Raw genomic sequence first — 21,112 nt, 5'->3', positions numbered from 1 at the left:
TTTCTTGGGTTTCTGCTGCCCGAGGTATTCACTGAGCACTCGGTCAGTTGGGGCCATCTTCCCAATGTATTCTTGGATGTTACACCTTGGATGTTACACCAGCTGGATAGCGTAGTGGTTAGACTACACGCCTTTGGAACAGAGGATCGCAAGTTCGATTCCTGCCTGACGGATGGCCAAGCTTGAAACCTGGATCCCCGTAGCCAGTTACCAAGATTACGTGAAGTACCCTCAGAAGGTCTGCTAGATGATGTTAATGCAGCACTACGGGCAATATATATATATATATATATGTGTGTGTGTGTGTGTGTATTTTTATTTTTTGCACTGCATTTAAAAAACCCCCACATGAGTTCAATCATCATCAAATGTGCCTGACCCAGATTTGGTAGCGTCCCTCTAAGAAGATAATCAAGAAGATGCCTAATGCTACTTTGGGCTGCCTGTTTTGGACTCCTCCCGGGATCAAACTGGGGATCCATTGATCACACAAATGTGAAATAAAACGTTTCCTTTTATTTTGATGTGGTGTGCACATAGTTTTCTTTTAGTAAATGTTCTCCCACTGACTAAACACTTTGTGTTCCTGTGGACTACAGAGTCCTTGGCCAAAGTCACTTCATGCCGGTGTTTGTTTTTCCTTTTAAGCTTGATGCTGTAAACTCTGCAACACCTCAGTTCCTAAAAAAATCCAAAAATAAACACAAAACATCAAATTTAACTTGTTCTGTTTGACCGGATTAAATTTTAGACTCCAACAAGAGATTTATTGTAGTTCCACTCTTCCACATAGCAAGCAAAAATAAACAGGCTCTGCTTCCAGGAGAAGTTCTCCAGGGGGGGGGGTTTCTAACAAAAGCACTGGAGGGCAGACTTCCTGACTACAGCTTCTCAGGTCTCAAAAGATCAAATGGAAGTAGCTCGAAACTCATCAAACATATATAACAGCTGTGTCTGTGTTAAAGTAAAACATTCATTTAGGACAGGTGAAGCTTTATCAGCTTTTTCTTTGCTCTTTGTTTGAAATGCAATATCAGCTCACATAGTGAATAAAACAAATACAACTAAAAAATGAACAAACGCTAAAAAAAGCTTCATAAAGGCTTCCCTGCTGAAACACTGATGGCTATTTCCTTTAACACAGGAAAACAAGGAGGAGTTGCAAACTAAAGCCGCTCTACTGAAACTGTGATTTAAAAAAAATTAATGTGAAATTTATTCTCCAGTTTGTCAAATTCAAAAGGTTTGAGGCTCCTGGTTCTGGACTGAACCAGTACCAAAGACATGGTCAGTTGTAGCTAGAACCAGCACAGACAAAGAGTGACTCACACTAGGTGATCTGTACCGTGGTCAATGCTGATCGCCACCAGAGCAGCGCCCTCTCCCAGATCAGCTGATCTGAGTGCACAAGAGCGTTTGACCTGCAGAGTCCAGTTCGTAGAGTACAGTGACCATTTGATAAGGTGGGCCCGGCACGTTCAGTTGGACTCAGGCATGGTCTCTGTGCACTGTGCCATCTGCACCTGCCGACTGATCTCCAGTGCGTCACCAACAGCAGCTGCTCCATACAAATGTGTTTTTAATCACCACATGAGAGACTATAGTGTCTCACCGTTTCTCTGTTAGGGCACACATGCATAAATTGAGGCCCAATCCACATAAACAGGTATTTTTGTAAGCATTGCTTTTTCCTTGCATGTTGGCCTTTCTTCTCTTTGGGAAATATTACGGTGTGATGTTCTGCCTGAGAAAGAGTCGGTATAACTCAGCTGGTAGAGTGTGAAGGTTTGGATTGTTTCCACAGGGGATCTGCTCACTCACAGATCACCACCTCCTACAAAGCTGTTACATGTTAGGTAGCCTGGTACTTATACAGTGCTTTCTGCTCAATTTGAGCACTCAAGGCTCTATTTGAGTGCTCAGTCTTATTTCAGTCTCAGCAAAGTGGCGTACATACACAGAGAGGTGAAGACAAAGCAAACTGGTTTATTCTGTGTCATGCAACTCTCAGACAACAGCACTGTCTAAGGTGGCCTTTGCAGTGAAAGGAGCTTATGAATAAAGTTAAATGTCTCCTGATCCCCAAGGATTGAACCGAAACTCTGTCATCGATCCATGATGTGTGTGTGTGTGTGTGTGTGTGTGTGTGTGTGTGTGTGTGTGTGCTCAGAGACGACAGAATTACAATTATAATGTGCCTGTAACAGCCACAGGTGCATGAATAACTCACAGTTTACCGTTATTCTTATGTCACTGCATTACAAAGCTGCTTCTTCAGGTTGATGACAGTTTTCCAGCGTAGGGCTTGAGTCTTACAGTTTGGTCATCTTACCTCACTCTGGGTCCAGCATTAATAGCCCAACTTGTAGACACACCTCGTTCCAAAGACTGTGGATAAATAGCCTAAAAATGGAAAACTCTAAACATGGAAAACAGGGACAAGTGCTGAAACTCCGGGCATACAGGCGCAGCCGGGGCCTCCTCCCCCTCCTCTTTGAAGCAAAATCCAGGCAGTCTGGTTACAGTACACCATTCAGATTCAAATCCAGTCAGGCCAGTGCTCCCACTCTGCATCCATCAGCCTCCCATCACAGCATTCATACACCTGAGCAGCAAACTGTTAAAATCATAATTTGTGTTGCTGGAGGAAAAGAGTATTACCATCATTACTCAAACTCAAGCTAGATCCCAATCATGAGTGTCAATGGCACCAACACATTAGCCATGTGAACGCTCTGTAATTTCTGCCCTACGAGCAGTGAAAGAGCAGCTTTGTTCCTAGTGTAGAGGTCCTTTTTACTTTTTCAGGAGTGAAATCAAACACAGAGAAGGTGGGGGTGAGGCTTGATGGCAGGGTCCATTAATGAGTCCAGGTTTGACGTCAGGACAGCAGAAAACCATAAGGAATCTGTAGGGTGCCATTATTCACTTTATCTGATTAAAGGTTTAGTTTTTTATCATAAATCCTGCTGTGTGAAATATTTGGCTCAGAAATACCCTCGCATTTACTGTCACTTCATCTCTCCGAACACGTCTGATTGTGAACATCAGCTGAAGAATATCACCAAGTCATTTTCACCATGTCTGTGGGATGCTGCACATCCTTCCAGCTCCACCCGTTTCCCCTCTACACTCCCATCAAACGAATCACGAACCAACCCCTTAAAAACCCTGCACTGTTCTTTCAAAATAAAAGCATGGCATGATTCTGTTTTACTTTCTTTATAACTATGACACTTTTTTGGACACAAGTTAAATTCCAGAACATACAATAACGTTAAGTAACTAAAATAAGCTCGCTGACCCCCTGATTGAAATGTTACAAATCATACTTGAATAGTAATGCCAATATTATTATTTTAAGACAACAACACAGCTTTTTTTTGCCATTTTGAGGGCTCATAGTAATTACATCATCACTTGTCCAAAACCATGTGGGACAGCTTATAGGTTTCCATGTATCATCACATGAACTTCTTATGTTTCTATTATATTCATAATGAAAACAAATCCATGCAGTGAAATGTGTGATTATGACTAAACCTGGAGTGCAGAGATAAATCCCACTACGAGAGTTTTTATCAGTTCTTCTAAAATCATTTTACTGTGGCTGAAAAACTTCATCAGCAGCAATCCTGCCTCTGAGAAGCAATTGAAGTCACCATCTGCTCCATGTGCTCTTACTTTGAAAGCAGGTATCAGACCTGTCCAGACCTCATTCTGAGCAGCTTGATGGTGGCGTGCCCCCCCCCTGAGGTTTGACAGCCAGACCTGGTTTCAGGCTCCTTCCTCTGCACACAGCTGAGCATCCTGAGCTCTCTGCTCCTGCTGTTCGCCGGGACTTTTAAACTCTCAGCTTGGAGCTCAAGAAGCACACCGTGAAGAAGGATTTAACAGCCACAGGTGTGCCAGTCTTTCTACAACAGGTGAGTAATTTGCTTTTTTGCAAGGCTTTTTCGGGCATATTTTCTGAGGAAGGATGGATGCTCTTACTCATGCATATATGTTATTTGGGCGCTTTTCCTTAAATCTTATTTTCACAACAAATTCTGTGTTTTTACATCGTAAACTATACCTGTGAAAACCCCAGATAAGTTCAAGTCTATTTAACCTTCTGGTGCTGATCTGCATACTTGTATTTAGTGTTGTCTTCATTATATATCTGTTTGTAAGAATTACAGAAAATATCACTAAAGGAAGATACAGTATCTCACAGTAAACATTTAACTGCCCTGAGATAAATTACATATAAATAGCTCAGAATGTTACAAGTATTAGCCCAGAATTACAGAAATAAAGAAATCGTTTGATGTATTGTTTGCTTGAAATATCAGCAGTATGGTAAAAATGGCCTGTATTTGTATTTGTATTTGTGTAGCGCTTTACTTCGTCCCTAAAGACCCCAACGCGCTTTACACTACATTCAGTCATCCACACACACAAAAAATCATGACCATAAATAAGAATAACAGTTTTTTTGTCACCCCAGATGTTATGCCAAGTATAATCAAATCAAAAGTATAACAGATCGCTATGTCCACAGTGTAAGACAGGCAGGGGTTATTCCAGGACTTTTGCTTGTGGCATGGAGGAGGCTGTGAAAAAATCCCAGGTTTCAGGAAGTATAGTTCTCCTACCTGAAAATGGATCAATGTGAGGATTGTAATTGTGGAAAAACCTAAACATGAAGATGTTGCTGTCACAATGTAGCGACGCTTCAACAAATCTGGTTACAACTATAACCGTGCTTACAACAAGTGATGACATCACTAACACTGGGTTGGTTGAGGCTCTCGTCTTTTTTATGTGCTGCCGTTTTTTGGTGATGCGTTTCCTTCAGTATGATTCAGCTGTCATTCATGGCCTCTGCAGCCTTTTATTACTCCTGTTCATGGATGTACATCTTTAAGCGCTCTTTCTTAAAGCTCATTTTTTGATGCTTCGCCTCAGACCAGAAGAAGAACTGTGGCATTAAGTAGCACCAGTTCACTGACTCTTCGGCTCTTACTGGTGTTTCTGTTTTTCACAGTGCAACATGTTCATCCCTTTTTTCATGCGTGCCCAGGTATAAGTGTGAGAACAGCCTCTCTGGTCAGCTGGTCTGTTTTTAACTCTCAGAGTTTAGTGTGTTTGCTTTTAGGCAAATGAAAGAGCATTTAGACCAAAAATATTATCAAACTTATCAATTCTTCCTTTTTTATTGTTTACTGTAATTCAGCATCTGTCTGAAGCTGCAGCCTTTACAATTAGCATTTAGCATTAAGGTCAAAGAAAAGTAACCAGGAAAAGGATTTTAAACTGTCCTTGTTGACTTTGTAAAGCAGAGTGGTGGGTGGTGGGCCAAACCATCTTGTATGCATCTATACCTGGAAGCAGAACTCCGAGTCCATATTTGAACATTACTTAACGTCAGCTAGTTCACTGAAGAGCACAGTATTGGGGCTCAGCCATCCTATCTCACACCTTAATTTCCTCCCATGGTTGAACAACACAGTCTTCACCTGTAACAAACATGACATTTTTACACCTGGTGCATCACATGAACGTTTTGCCTCATGTAAAGAAATATAAATTCAGTCGTTGTCCAGGATCAAAGGCCTGACTGGCCTCCCTCCATCACGTCGCACTCCGGTCTCCGGCCTGAATGTGAGCAGTGTTAGGACGCGATGGAAAGGGCGGACTCTCGAATCTACGCAGTGCTGTTTACACAGACCTGGTGTCGTCAGAGCTGCCATAACACAGGCTTCACAGGGAACAGATCTGGTCTTATGGGCCCAGTCTCTGTGGGAGTGGACCTTACCACAGCGGCTGAATGAATGCAGTGTGGAGCTGGCCACCAGCACCACTCACACAAACTCAGTGCTAATGAGCTGTCACTTAGCCCAGACATCGACCCTCCAGCTTTAGGGGTTCAAAGAAAGAAAGAAAAAAAGCATTATGTGAAATTCTGTGCTAAATCTGGACATCCAATCAGATCGTGCAGTTACTGCCCATTTGTTCACCAACTTCCTCCAAAAAGCCAAAAGCAAAAGTTTACCAGTAGAAAACATGAAGCACGAAGTAAATAATTAAAGTAGAAAATATCAAATGTCTATTTGTATGTGAGCCAGTTTAAGCTTTAAGGACAGGCTGAGCCTTTCACCGATCGTTTATACAAGAGCCATTTATTGATTTATTTGGCTCATGAGCAAGTTTGCTAATAATGTTGGCTGAACTAGCAGAAAAAATGATAGTGCTGTTTTAACGGCAGCCTCTTCCCGCTGCAAATGCAGCGATTCATCTACTCAGAACAGCAGCAGCCTCTGTTCAGAAAACAACAATCATCATTTTATTTAAATAAAAACCCCACAATGGTGGGGAGGGAAACAGAGAGAAACTGGCTTCTTTTTTCCACTGTAACCACGTTTCCAGGACGTTCCAGTGTGTATCTCTCTCACACACTTGGCCAAACAAATACAAATTTAAAGAAAAAAGTATGTTAAAAATCAAAATGTCTCTTCCAGCGAACATAAAAAAAATCTTAGAAGTAAAGTTAAGTCTTGTGGCATTTGGCACATCTCAAATAAATAAATGAATAATCCAAAAAGTAGCTTTATTAATACTGAAATAAACAAGAAAAGAAGGTAAAATGTTCCCTCCAAACAAAACATGTAAATTCTAAACGCACAAATCAGTCCCTGCACGGTTCCACTGCTCCGCCCATCAAAAGGTCACCTATGCAAATATATTGGTCACTGGACTGACGACTTACTACAGCTTTGTATTTATACATGAAATTTGGGGGGTTTATAATTTCCATTATCAGTTCAGATTAGCTGCAGTAGTTTTTGTTTCAGTGTAATTTTATTATTTTCAGCGTAATTTTTATTATTACTGAATTATTATGATAAGTATAGTCTTTAGCAGAGACAAAGAACCTGAAATCTTTCTGTGATCATTTGAATAAATGATCAGAACCAGCCTCTACAGCATCTCAGTACAGCACGTTTTACACACTCAGGCTATGGACTGCAGGAAGTAAGAAACTGAGGTTATAATACCTTTGTGGTCTCATTTTAATTGACCTGTTCTTCAACAGTTTAGATTAAGTTCTCTTTTTTCACTTCTAAAGGTAGGACATAAAAAAAAGGATTAGCATTTAACATCAGCGTCCAAGTGTGACGAAGAGTTCGAGTCACTGTCGTGTTCCTGCTAATTTTCCTGTTTGATTTTTAGGATGAACATGATCCGGGGGACGGTGCTGATGGCTTTGTATGTGACTGTCACCTCAGCCACATATGATGTTTATGAGCAGCAGTCCTATATGGGTAAGAAGTGCAGCTTACAGTTTCTCTCCAGTGTCCTCATCAGTCAGCACTGGCGTGTAGCAGTCTTGTCTTTCTACACTGTGTGCATGTCTGACCTTCACAGACCCAGAGGATGTACTGAGTGTCATCATTCTCCTGGAGGGTCCACAGCGCCCTCTGCTGGGGGGAACGCTGATGTTACCGTGCCACTTTGAGGTGTGTAAATGGCAAACTACACCTTTGTTTTGTGTGCCATATAAAAGAAGGCCTTAGCCACCATGACATCATTAGCTTCAGCGTTAGCGTTAGGAGCACACGTGTTAACCACTACACAGAATGCAATAGATCAGTAATCTCAGCAGACCTGACATCAAAACAACAGTACAGCTGCTTAGTCAGCAAATAAAGTAACAGAAGCTTAGATTGAACCTGTCATATTACTTTAACTACCTGACATGCATGTACGTATGTTTGTGTCTATAAACCCTCGAAAACGTTTGTAAATGATGTCGCCTCTCATAGGATCACACTGTTGACGACCCTGGCGCTCCCACCATTGCCCCCTTGTCTCATCGGATCAAATGGAGCTTTGTGACTAAAGAAAAGGCCACAACCATCATTGTTGCCCAGGGGGGGAAAGTGCATATCACTGAGAAGTACCAGGACAGAGTCCAGCTGGTAGCTTATCCTGGGACCCCGACAAACGCTAGCATCAGGATATCTGAGCTGCGTTCCAGTGACACGGGAGTGTATCGCTGTGAGGTTCAGCACGACATCGAGGACAACCACAGCATCGTGCACGTCCAGGTTCAAGGTATGAGTGACACATGATGTCTGCGAGGCAGGAGTTGATACCTTTTCTTTTGATTTTTTACTTTTATGTGATAGTGTTGACAAAATGACCAAAATTATATGGATTTTTTGGTCACATCACACCATCGCTCTTTCTTATTGTTATCCCACTTTTTGTCTCTCCAGGCACTGTGTTCCACTACAGGGCCATCATGGGACGCTACAGTTTGACTTTTGAAAAGGCGAAGGCAGCGTGCACCCAGAATAGTGCAGTAATGGCTTCACCTGAACAGCTCCAAGCGGCGTACGATGACGGTTTTCACCAGTGTGACGCTGGCTGGCTCTCTGATCACACAGTCAGGTCAGCACCCACCCAAGGAGCAACTACTCACTAGTTTTATTTCCAAAATTTATAACATGGCCCTTCATAAAAGCAAGAAAAGAAACATATTTGAGAAATCTGCCAAAAACGAAAATGGCTAAATTCACTTTTTTAAACTTAAGTTTAAGCCAGCGCTGAGGTCAGAATTAACCAAGCAGAACAACATAGGACTAAAACTCATTTTTCTGTTCAGTAAAAAACTGTAATTTGGCATCTTAATCAAAAAAATGTTGATTAAGAGCTGGTAAAGTTTGGTGAGCGGGGATTATGGTGCGGGGCTGGAGTTGGCCCCGTAGTTCCAGTCAAAGAAACTCTTAATGCTTTAGCATAACAAGACATTTTGGAGTTTTGGGGAATGTTCCAACATGACTGCGCAGCAGTGCGCAAACCAAGGTCCATAAAGATGACTGAGGTTGGTGTGGAAATACTTGACTGGCCTGCACGGAGTCCTGAGCTTAACCTGATATGACAACTTTGGGATAAATTAGAACAGAGACTGCAAGACTGCAGATTATGATATCCCCAAATTACTTGTAATAGTTTATAGAGAAATATTATTTCTTTCCATTCCCACTTATGAAGCACCAAGCCTCTCCTTTCTTTCCTGGGCATGTTTAGCAGTTAATACAATTCGTCGTACTGGGAGTTTTCTTAAAATAGACATATTTTCCAGTCTGCTCTCAACTTCTTTGAAATGTGTTTTTAAAACACTTTACTGTGGATTTAAGGAAAAACATGAAATCAACGAATTGTGGTCTGAAAGGACAAAGCTAATGTGAGCAGATCATAATGTGCTCATGTTAAACTTCTGTACAGCAGCAAACATGAGTTTAGTTTTCAGTGTTTTCTTCTTCACATTACTTTGTTTAACCACAGGTACCCAATCCAGAGTCCTCGTATGAACTGCTATGGTGACAAAGTAGAACTGCCTGGAGTCAGGACCTACGGCGTGAGGGATCTCAATGAGACTTATGATGTTTACTGCTTCGCTGAGAAGATGACAGGTACACTTTAATGCATTTTAAACTCATCCTTTCATGATTTGTATTCTTTATTTTTCTCACAAAGCTCTTTATCTGAGACAGGCAGAGTTTTCTACACTGCGACTGCAGAGAAGTTCACCTTCTCAGAGGCTGTGTTGGCATGCTCTAATAAGGGTGCTCAGCTGGCCACTACAGGTCAGCTGTACCTGGCCTGGCAAGGAGGGATGGATGTCTGCAACGCTGGCTGGCTCGCAGACAGGAGTGTCCGCTATCCCATCAACATTCGTAGGCCACAGTGTGGAGGCGGGCTGATCGGGGTACGGACTGTCTATCTTCACGCAAACCAGACAGGATATCCTCTTCCCGAGTCTCGCTGTGACGCCTTCTGTTACACAGGTATCGCTCACACAATAAAAGCACACAAGTGTGCATCTGTACTTTCACTAGCTTTGTATTGCCACATTTTACATGTGCAGGAAACAGTTGCATATTACTAGAACCTACATATACTAAACAGACTAAAGTACAAACCTCTGAATCTTTGAATCCTACAGCCCCAGAGATGCCACGGTTTCTCTGGGGCTGTAGGATTGTCATGTCCTGCACACACTGATCAAGAGAGTGTGATCAATCACCTGTCACCAGAGTTGGAGGGGCCTTCTGTTGACACTGTTCAGAAAGACAGTTCTGCAGCAGAAACCTCCTGGTGATTCCCTTGGTTGCTAGCAGCTTGCTGCACCAACACAAACCACAGACAGGGACTGTTTGTCTTCAATGTAAAAGATGCAACTGTGGAACAGAGCTTTTACTCTGAAGGCCAATAATTTCTCTTTACTGTTTGTGTGCCATTGTTTACAGTCTTATAACCGCTCGAAGGGTGAGCGGTTACACTTGCTAGCAGACAAGTTGAGATCTTATCTGCAAACTACGAACAACTGCAGCAATCTAAAAGTAAAGAGGTTTTCACCAACCAGTTTACCATTCAGAAGGTCACTGACTGGTCTCTAGCCACTGACATAATAATGCCACAGTCAAATGTGGGACTGTGGCATTATTCACTTGATCAATACTGCATCACGTGGCCGAATGGTGCAAAAAAATCATGCAGTTTGCAAATATCTGTGAAAAAAGAGTCGTTCTAAAGAGCTCACTGAGTGTAGTACTGTAATAGGACGCCAATGCTACACATCAGCTGAACTTTCTTCCCCCTTGCGAAGTAAAAGTGTATAGGAACCACAGCAACTCAGCCCGAAAGTGGCAGACCACTTAAGTTACAGAGAGAGGTCAGCCAGTGCTGTGGTGCATGGTGTCTAAAACACGCCAGTACTCCACTGACGCAGTAACTGCAGCTTCCCAGAGCTTCCCAGAGCTCCTCTGGCATTAACATCAGCACAAAAACTGCACTGGGAGCTTCATGGCAAGGGTTTCCCTCACTGAGCAGCTCCTGTAGTTCTAACATGTAGGTGGTGTCGGTCAAGTTACTTGAAAAAGGTAATTCAAAAGTAATTAGTTACTTTATTACTTACGTAATAAAGCAACAGAACTTTCAGCCCAGTTCTATTTTTTCTGCATAATCCATCATACAAAACTGAATCAAATGAAAAAAATGTTTGGTGGAGGTTTGCCCACAGCGGTCATGTCAGTGGGAGGATCCGGGGGTTTCTCTGTGGATGTCACATTCCCGTGGCAGCGTGCTCGCTCAGATTTGAAGTTTAACTTTTCGCTGTAGAAAGAAGTTTTCTTCCCACACAGAGTGAACAGCAGACGCTAATGTTTGTGTCACTTTTTACTGAATCAAACTCAAAGTAATGTGATTACTTCCACGCTGTAAACGCTGCACGGTCGTACTCTCTCCTGCACTCCATATTATCCGTTGTTGATCTGCACACGTCTGTTACCACGGACGTTGCACGCTCGTACGTCGTTGTCATGAGAGACTCTCACAAACAAAATCAGGTTTTAGTAACGCAGCGTGCTTACGGGAAAGTAACAGCAATCTAATTACTTTTTGTGACACTTTGACTACGACATGACATTTTGGGATTTTATATAAATAATACATCATATTGTAAGTTTTTCAATGACATGTGTATCATTGAATACTGTGAGTGGATAAGGCCTAATTAAAAGACTAGGGCTAGGGTTAGACTGGGTTAGACTGGGTAAACGGCTCCAGGGCAGATTCCCAGGCTAATGCATTAACCTTATGGCCTATAGGTGGCTTGCTCAAACCAGCTCCTCCAGAAGATTCTTTAAAAACTCACCTTTAGACGTCATCTCCTCTGTCACCTCCAGAATCGACTGATGAAGACGGCTCAGGCATGACAGAAGAGGGCAGCGGTGTGCCGCGAGTCACCACAGTGACACAGAGCCCAGAGGTGTTCTTCAGGAGCACGACGACAGAGAGTGAGGCTGCCGGAGAGGTGGAGACTATGATGCCTACTAACGTGGACTTCACCTACACAGAAAGCCCCACCGACCCGCCTCTGGCTGAGCTGCCAAACATCACCGAGTCTGTCACTAATCTGATACAGTCAGCCACAGCACAGCCGGATGTTGGCAGGGAGCCACACAAAGGCTTTGTGATACCTCCAAGCGGTCAGTAAATGAGCCGCTGATGCATGCTATAATAACTGAAGAAGGACCAGAGAGATTCCCTAATAATGACGTTCCAGGATTTCAACCCACAGTAGTCTCTCCTGATTCCTCTACAGGCGTGGTCTTCCATTACCGTTCAGCTGCAGGCCGCTACGCTTTCACCTTTGTCGAGGCCCAACAAGCCTGCCAGAGTGTTGGAGGCTCAATCGCCACGCCTCAGCAGCTGCAGGCAGCGTATGAAGCTGGATACCAGCAGTGTGACGCAGGTTGGCTACTGGATCAGACTGTAAGGTAATTCTGGATTGCTATTCTGGAGCAAGTGAAGAGATTTCTGTTTTAAACCAGGTTTTATAGTTGGGTGCTCTTGTGTAGGTATCCTATCGCTTACCCTCGAGAAAGCTGTGTTGGAGATCTGGGAGATCGACCCGGGGTTCGATCCTACGGTCTGAGGCCAGCACACGAGAGATACGATGTGTACTGCTACACTGACGGGCTCAAAGGTGATAAAAGCCTAAAGTTTTAGTTATGACTTTGTAATATTGTATAGATTTTGGTTATTCACTGTCATCTGTTCCACAGGAGAGGTTTTCCACATTGAATCAGCTGAAGGTTTCACTTACAGTGAGGCTGTTCGTAGCTGTCAAGAGCAGAACGCCACAGTGGCCTCCACAGGACATCTCTATGCTGCCTGGAAAATGGGCTTTGACAAGTGCCGTGCAGGCTGGCTACTAGATCGCAGTGTGCGCTATCCCATCAACAATCCACGTGCGGAGTGCGGAGCGGGGAAAATAGGAGTGCACACTGTGTACAATCACCAGACTGGCTATCCTGAACTTGATGCCAGATTTGATGCTTACTGTTTCAGAGGTAATTCTGAATGTCTCTACTATTCATTAACCCTCTGAGGTCTAACTACACATTTGCTTTTTAAACTATTCTCCCAATTTTGGCAACCAGGGGACAGAAAATTCATTTGTCTTTCTCCCAAACAGGGATTCTTATATTGACGATTTATACCTTATACTTGACTCTTAACCACCATGATCATCATTCACTTACATTTTCACAGCTGACGTTCGGCTTATTGCAGATGAAACTGGACTGAACGTCACAGAAATTGAGGAGGCTCTACTAAATCTGACATCAGCTACCCATTTGTTACGACCTGGTGAGTTCCCTTCAGAGCATGACTGGATTACCCATTTGTTCCCGTTTGTTTCTAAGCTTAACTTTCAATTTCTGTTCTCAGCTGTTCCCTCCATATCTCCTCCCATCAATGTAGAGAATTCAGGCTCTGGTTCAGGCTCAGGAGACACTTCTGTAGTAGATTACACATCTGGAGGTCACTCTGGAGAATCGTCTGGATCTGGACAGCCATGTTTGTCTGCAGACGAGATTTTCTCCTCTGGTTCTGGAGATAAGGCTACTTCTGGAGATGGCTCTGCTTCTGGAGACCTCCCTTCCTCTGGCTCTGGAGACCTGGCTGGCAGTGCGCATGCTGACCTACCCAGCGGAGAATCAGGTCCCAGTAGTACAGATGTTTCTGGATCAGGTAGTGGAGAAGGGTCCACGATCAGTATTTGTTTTTCAGGCACTGACTCCACTCCTTCAGGCGAGGACTCAGGTTCTGGAGGACCTCAAGAAGCTGGAGAGGGAAGCACAGAGATCCTTACTTTCCTTTCATCTGATGTGGGATCTGGAGTGCTGAGTGGTAGTGGGGATGCGTCCTGGTCTGGATCTGGTTTCAGTTCTACAGAAAGTGGTTCTTCCACAGACATGTCCTCTGGTTTCGTCACTGGTCAGGAGTTTTCTGGCTCTAGCAGTTTTCCATCCAAATTTTCCTCTGGAAGTGGTAGTGGACAGTCAGGAGAGCTTTCAGGGAGTGGAGACGCTCAGATCTTATTGATAGATGATAAACTGATTGATGCAACCACCTCCAGTAAATACAGTGAGCTTAGTGGAGACTTCTTCAGTGGCTCTGGGGACATTTCAGGATCTGGCGTTCTCATTTGTGATCTTAATGGAGATTGCAGTGGTGACCTCAGTGGAGACCTCAGTGGGGACCTCAGTGGTGATCTCAGTGGGGACCTCAGTGGAGACGTCAGTGGGGACCTCAGTGGGAACCTCAGTGGTGATCTCAGTGGGGACCTCAGTGGGGACCTCAGTGGAGACGTCAGTGGGGACCTCAGTGGGAACCTCAGTGGGGACCTCAGTGGGGACCTCAGTGGGGACCTCAGTGGAGACGTCAGTGGTGATCTCAGTGGGGACCTCAGTGGGGACCTCACTGCCTCGGCCTCGGAAGGGGTCTTTGAATTTTTCCCTGGTGTGACTTTGGTGGGTTCAGGGTTCACTGAGCTGACAGGGTCATCGTCTGGAGTGGAGGAGGAGGCGTCTGGGGTTTTACTCTACAGTTCTGCAGAGGGAAGTGGTGGATATCTGTCTGGATTTGGAAGCTCAAGTTTTCATTCTCTGTCTGGATCAGGACTTTCTGCATACGAGTCCTCTACAAGTGGAGGAGGAGGCAGTGTTATCTTTCAGTCTGAGGATCTAATGACAAAGGTATCTGAAAACACATCACCAGAGGACTCAGGCACGCTGTTTTCGGAGCTTGGTAAGGGGCCGTTGGAGTACAGTGGAGAAGGAAGTAGTAGTGGCAGTGGTTCTTACCCTGGGAGTGGAGACTCTGACTTATCTGCTGCCAGCACGACTTTTTCAGAAGGCCCTTCTAGGCATCTGCCAGTGGCCTATCCCATCATTGAGTGCAATGTGACAGAGAGCACCACAGGACCACAGGAGGACCCTAATGGCGTGCCAGAGACCCCCGATGATGTCCCTGTAACTCTGGCCCCTGCGGTTGTCCCGGCAGGACTAGCAGCACCTCCCATTACAGTTGCACCACCCTCTGTTCAGACATCAGGCCCTGTTGAAGGTTAGTAAATATATTCTTGACACTATTTAGATTTTCTGCTCTGGATTTAAAATATCATGTCCTTTGGTAGTGTATCAAATCAGCATGAAGTACTCTGTAGCTGTTTGTGCCAATTAAAATGTTCAGTTCATTACTTTTAAGGGTGTCACTATAACCATAACCACTAGGTGTGTTTTGGTGGTGGTGGTGGTGTGTTGATGTGCTAGCTGCTGCAAATATGCACCTTTGAGAGGAAACTGTTGTTTTATTGTAGTTCCTGAAACAGATGGTTAACTTTATACTTGCTTTTGCTTGGTGGGATTCAAAAAATCAAATCATTCATCAGCAATAAAAACTAAGCTGTGCATCAGATTTGAATGATTGTTACCTGAAAAAGTTAGCGTGTGCCAAGCTAGCTGCTACTTACTGTTAGCAGCACGTTACATGTCTACGTAGTCATTCTCACCTAAGCGACTTCTTTGATTTGATGCCAAACTACAGGAACGGCTGCCTTACCCTGTCAACTGTTTTCCATGCATGGTTTAACTTGTGCCGTCAACAAAGCAATAATAATGATAATAAACTTTATTTATAAAGCGCACTGAAAAACTAAGTAAGGCAGGGCTGCAGAAGCATCCACCCAGTGGGCCTGTGGCTGTAATGAGACCCTGTGAGTGGGAACCACCCAGCCTAAATGTTGTTGATACTTTACCTGTGCGAGCTATGATCTTCTTCTAACATTCAAAGTGTGCAAAGAAAAATGAACACAGACATTAAATGTCAAGAATAGAAACAGTTAAATGTTGAAGTGTGTCACAAACAGATACAAAGTTTAAAGAGAGCAAAAACTAAATAAATGATCAAAAGGCGTTTATATTAAAGTCTTATTGATCAGGAGGTACAGTTGGTACCAATCAGAACATCAGTGGTATGATTCCCGCTCTACAGATACTCTACGTGGAGCTATGCATCCATGGTCTTCTGAGTCAGGGAACATCAGGTTAAAGGGCTCAGGCAGAGAAAAAAATCCCTCGTATACATGAGAACAGAACATTTACCAAAGCTGTGATAAAGTCTTATTTCTTTTACTTTCCTACACCTGATTGTGAGCCGACTCGCAGCTTGACATATTGCACAGTCAGTGTTACAGGCAGTGCGGATATCAGTTTGATTTTTACATGTGCACTGAAACTGTTTAACCCCGACTAAGTGAAGAAAATCAGAAACAGAAGTGATTTTAGTGACCTGCAAGGTTTTATTCTTAGTTTAGTGACTGATGGAAAAGTAAGATATGAATCCCTTTATCCCTGTACATGCAACAGCTGGTCGTGTGTATTTAGTTTTACTTTTCAAAAGTAAAGGCCTAGAGACTGGCTGGTGATCACATAGCAAACCCAAATCCTTGCTGCCGCTAACAACTGCTAAATGAGTGAAACTCTGGTTATTGCTGGGTTTTCACCCATGACAGGTGTCTCTGAGGCTCAGCTTATCAATGCACAATAGAAAATACTTGAATTTTAGCATTAGGCCCCTTAAAAATAATAAGTTCACAAGTACACTTTCTGTTAATTTGTTGACGTCTTTTGGAAACTTGCGCAGGATCTACATTACTTGTATCTTGCAAAATTTCAATGCCAGCACAGACTCAGTGTTTACATTTCAGCCTAACTGTGCTGACAAGATGATAAGTCGTAAGCCCAACCAATCACTGCACTCGTGGCGTCACAGTTTTTTGAGAAGCTTAACAATAAATATAGTTTAAAAAATACAGAAACACTTGAAACAACATGCTTCTTAATCTATGTCTTTCTTTCTCTTTCTTTAGTACACCGTATACAGTGTAGTATACACAGTGTAGCTGCATGTGCTGCATCCTTCTCAGCCTCACACTGTGATGCTTTTCCACTCCAGTACAACATCACAGTGAACATTTTGTCTGTTTTGCTGTTGGTGTTTTAAAGAATTTATTATCTATATTTTCTTCATCGTGTCTCATTTGTTATTTTGCCTCCATGGATCTCTTTTCTATTTTGTTTTTGGCTGTTTTTTTGACTTTTGTGATCTGGTTCATTGAACGTTTATTCTTCTTGAGCTCTCAGTTTTTATTAGTGTCAGGTTGTGTTTTGTTCCCAGTTTGTCTTCTTTATTATTTTAACTGTAATTTTCTGGTGTTTTAATGGAGCTAATACTTACTTTTGTGTTTTTTCCTCTGCTCATATTAATTCCAGTGGAAGAATTTTTGTGTTGTGTTTTGTTTTAAACTCTTGGTAAATATGTTCCGGTTTGTGTTTCTGGTTTTCTGTTCCTATATTGAGAATTCGTCACACTTATACCTTTTAAGCAGTTCATCTGTATAATTAATAATGTCAGTGTATACATGTGGGTGTGCTCATCTCACAGTCTTTTCCGTCTTAGAGATATTTGAGATGCCTAAAGCCAAAGCCTCTTGTGTCTTTCTAAGTTGTGCTGGTGTGTGTCATTCATGGAGGACGTGTTGTGTGAATCAGTGTGCATTGTTTTTAAGGACATGTTGGCCCATGTGAACCGAACCCCTGTGGCGATGCTTCATGCACTGCAGAGAACGGCGTTGCCTTCTGTGACGGTAAGTTTCTCATTTCCTTCTCTGACAGCAGCTTCGTTCAGTACCTGTTAACAGACTTTGCCTGAAACATTTCTGTTTGTTGTCTGCATGTGTTACATTGTTGTTGGTCTGCAGTCTGTGCATTAATCAGCCTGTTATCTGAGGGTTTATTTCCAGATAAACATTTAACCTGTTGTAACTGTAGTCAGTGTTCATGAAGCAGACTCACAGTCTCTGTTTTCCTTCTCTGCTGTTGTGTCCTGACTGTATTTTTGCTTGGGTTTGTTGTCTCTCTGTGTCGAGCTCTGGGTCTTTGTGTTTGTGTGACAGATGTTCACGTTCGGCCGTTTGTCAAATGTGCATCGTCTCTGCTCTGAGGATTTACCGCGTCTGTGTCTCGTGTTCATCACAAGTGTCTTCTTCAGCCTGTGTGCTGTTTTTGGTCTGCCATGCCAGCACGCCTCCTCTGCTCATGCATGCTAAATCTAACTGCTGCAACAAATGTGCTTTCATCCTGCTGGGAGTTAAATGGTGATTTTTCTGCTGCAACTAGCAAAGGATTCAAAGATAAACTTACTGCAGGGACTAGAATCATTCTTCCTTGCAACAATCGGATATTTTGGTGTATATTTCAGTATATAAATGTCAATGTCATTCGCACATGCTAACCTGAGAGAGCTGTTAACAAAGGAACATGGATGATGATTCTAGGTGCAGTAAGTCTAATCTGAAGTTGCATTGCATGGTATTGTTCCCCACCCTGCTGATCCGCCTCCCGTCCCCACACCTCGCTGTAACAGTAGTGTTACCCGCCCCCCTTTTTTGCAGAGGTAGATGTGTGCCGTTCCGACCCTTGTGCCAATGGAGCCACCTGTGTGGAGACTGTAGACTCTTTCAAATGCTTATGCCTGCCCAGCTACGGAGGGGAGCGCTGTGAGATCGGTATGAGATCAGCTTCAGCTAAAAAATACTAACAACCTCAAAAACAACTGAAGCAAGAGAACGAGAGGCATCACCAGCAGATGGCAGTATTAGTTGTTGTGTGAGCAGCTGTGGTGGCTCATGGCATGTATCTGTGATGTTCCTGGTTTGCAATGGGAGCCTGTGTTCTGTCAGAGAGGCAGTAATGGTTTAGTGGTTTTACTGCTGCAAACATTTACTAAACTTCTTTTTACTGCAGCAGTCATCCAGGTGAGCCAGAGTAACAGTGAACGTGTTACAGAGCATCGTAATGTACAGAAAAACATTCTTTAGACCTTCATAAACTTCAGTCCACACTCAGGCCTGCAGATCTTTGGTGTGAATTATTATTATAATTTCTTTCAGTTATTCACTTACATTGTTTACATAGTGCCAGCTCACAACAACAGTCATCTCAAGATACTTGTAAGGTGTAAGGGAAAGAACCGACCATAGACAATATTCAGAAACGAGCCCAACAACCAGGTGGTCTCTTACAAGCAAGTGCTTGGAGACAGAGGGAGGAAGAACTCCCTTTTAACAGGAAAAAACCTGTTCACCAGGTCCAGTCCTAACAGAGCTTTATTAATAATGAGAGTTTGTCTGTCTCTATTGGAGTCCCTAAGTTTATTAACATTTAAATGATTAAAATGATTAAAAATAAACTACACAAAATAAACTAGACTAACCAAAACAAAGCTGAAGATAGCAGCACGTGTAGTTCAAACTCAGAGGAGTGAGACAGCAGGCACGTTGGGCTCAGAATAAAAACTAGACCAACAGTTGTGTGCAGAACTGTCTCCAATCCAAACTGGGAGCTGGTTCCTTAGAGCTGAAGGCTCTGCCTCCCAGTTTACTTTCAAACATCCCAGGAAGTCAGCCCACAGTGTGAGAGGGAAGTGCTCTGTTGGGCTAGTTTGACTGATCGTGTGATGGGGTCTGATCATTCATTCAAGTTCTTCTTTTAACTGGGACCTTAGAATAGAAACTAATAATATAAGATCTCTTTTTAATCCCAGCAGCGTTTTGGTTCAACTGAAGGCTCTTCCACCTGAAAACGAGGACTTTCCACAGCCCTGCCTGTGCAGGGACCAGTGTCTGTGCATCTCTGTGAGACGCGGTGGTTCTAATTGTAGCAGTGTTGCACAGATGAGTAAAATCAGGTCCACAGATTTATTTCATGTGCAGATTAAAGGACACGTGCTGACCAAAAAGGGGTTTTCACGGTGTTACTGGAGGCCAGTAGAATAAAATCCAGTGTAAATAGAAACGTTCCTGAGATTTCTAGGCCCAAATCCAACATTGCGAGTTTTTTCTTAATTACAGAAATAATTTACATTATTAAAGACGTGTTGTATGTGGACAGGCAAAGCATCTCAGAGGTGGATGTCTCAGATAAATCCAGAGTTGTCTGCTATAATAGAGCTAAACAGGACTAAATGGAAAAATGTGTGTGTTTTGTGTCATTTGTTTGAAGTGGCCCATAAATGAAAATGAACAGAACGGAGCTACAGAGTGAATGAAGCCTTTGAATGCTGCAGTAAAAGGTGGAAATTGGGCAGGCCCTACTGTCCAGCAGGATGCTACGCCTGATTTTCCTCTCAGTAAAGAGTTGTTTGTTTTGTAGGTCAGGATGGAAACGCTGCCCTTTGTCAAACTGTACACAACAGCAAACCCACTCAGGGCAAAGTGTGATTCTCACTGACTCACAACATCAACAGCCGAGAGCAAAAATCAATAAAGTGAAGAGAAGATGGCGCTTATGAAGCGCCTTGAGGCAACTTTTGTTGTGATTTGGCGCTATATAAATAAAATTGAATTGAACTTTACTTAGCACACTCGTTTGTAGTTGTGGACGAGTAACAAGCTTTAATGAACACTTCGTATCTAAACTCTGAGCCCTGAAAAAGACGCGTTGCATTGAGAAATCTGTGCGCTGAAGTGAGCGAGCGGTCTCACAGTGCTCATTCTTTGCTGTTGCGGCCGCAGAGGAGCAGCCGTGTGAAGAAGGCTGGACTAAGTTTCAGGGGAACTGCTACCGACACTTCACCGAGAGAGAGACGTGGGTGACAGCGGAGCAGCGCTGCCGCGATCACAACGCCCACCTGGTCAGCATCATCTCCCCAGAGGAGCAGAACTCTGTCAACGGTGAGTATTTATCGGATGTGTGTGAGAGACGGGAGCAGAGAGAGAATCGAGGCACTTTGTTTTGTCTCCACAGCAAATGCACAAGACTACCAGTGGATCGGGCTGAATGACAAGACCATAGAGAATGACTTCCAGTGGACTGACGGCACTCCTCTGGTGAGTGGGCGTGTTGGACTGAGGGAACAGGATATTATTCACACTGGGTCAGAACAAAAATCTATCAGTGCTTGAACTAAGGAAACGCACAGTTTGAGTGTGATGGCAGCAACATTGTCATGGTGCTGGGTAGTTGACCCAGCGTTTTGGCGTTATTATTATTATTAGCTGATCTGATGTTTAATTTCTTCATGGTTATATTTATTAGTATGTAGGTTTCATTTTCAGGGTTTCCAGTTCTAGGCAGGGCTGGACTGGGACAAAAAATCGGCCCGGGCATTTTGACTAGAGACCGGCCCACCAGGTATTATAGGAAAA

The 21,112-nt window shown here is 43.3% G+C and overlaps 1 protein-coding gene across 1 annotated transcript in view; it reads left to right on the top strand.

Annotated features, from left to right (window-relative positions):
- Nucleotides 1-3,802: 3,802 nt before the first annotated feature.
- LOC102194968 (aggrecan core protein-like) overlaps nt 3,803-21,112 on the top strand; it is a 25,896-nt gene continuing 8,586 nt past the window's right edge. The window contains exons 1-16 of the mRNA XM_013914253.1: nt 3,803-3,926; nt 7,216-7,307; nt 7,411-7,502; nt 7,809-8,100; nt 8,265-8,439; nt 9,337-9,464; nt 9,546-9,839; nt 11,739-12,041; nt 12,158-12,332; nt 12,414-12,541; nt 12,621-12,908; nt 13,111-13,209; nt 13,291-14,970; nt 17,474-17,551; nt 20,480-20,638; nt 20,712-20,794. Coding sequence (XP_013769707.1) covers nt 7,217-7,307; nt 7,411-7,502; nt 7,809-8,100; nt 8,265-8,439; nt 9,337-9,464; nt 9,546-9,839; nt 11,739-12,041; nt 12,158-12,332; nt 12,414-12,541; nt 12,621-12,908; nt 13,111-13,209; nt 13,291-14,970; nt 17,474-17,551; nt 20,480-20,638; nt 20,712-20,794 — 4,065 coding nt within the window. The 5' untranslated portion in view covers nt 3,803-3,926; nt 7,216. The remainder of the gene's footprint in view (nt 3,927-7,215; nt 7,308-7,410; nt 7,503-7,808; nt 8,101-8,264; nt 8,440-9,336; nt 9,465-9,545; nt 9,840-11,738; nt 12,042-12,157; nt 12,333-12,413; nt 12,542-12,620; nt 12,909-13,110; nt 13,210-13,290; nt 14,971-17,473; nt 17,552-20,479; nt 20,639-20,711; nt 20,795-21,112) is intronic.

The sequence above is a fragment of the Pundamilia nyererei genome, unplaced genomic scaffold (genome assembly GCF_000239375.1).
Source record: "Pundamilia nyererei isolate P.nyererei 1_Seehausen unplaced genomic scaffold, PunNye1.0 scaffold00181, whole genome shotgun sequence".
In the NCBI taxonomy this organism is placed as follows: domain Eukaryota; kingdom Metazoa; phylum Chordata; class Actinopteri; order Cichliformes; family Cichlidae; genus Pundamilia; species Pundamilia nyererei.
The sequence above is the reverse complement of the archived record's forward strand: the minus strand, read 5'-3'. Positions and strand labels throughout refer to the sequence as shown.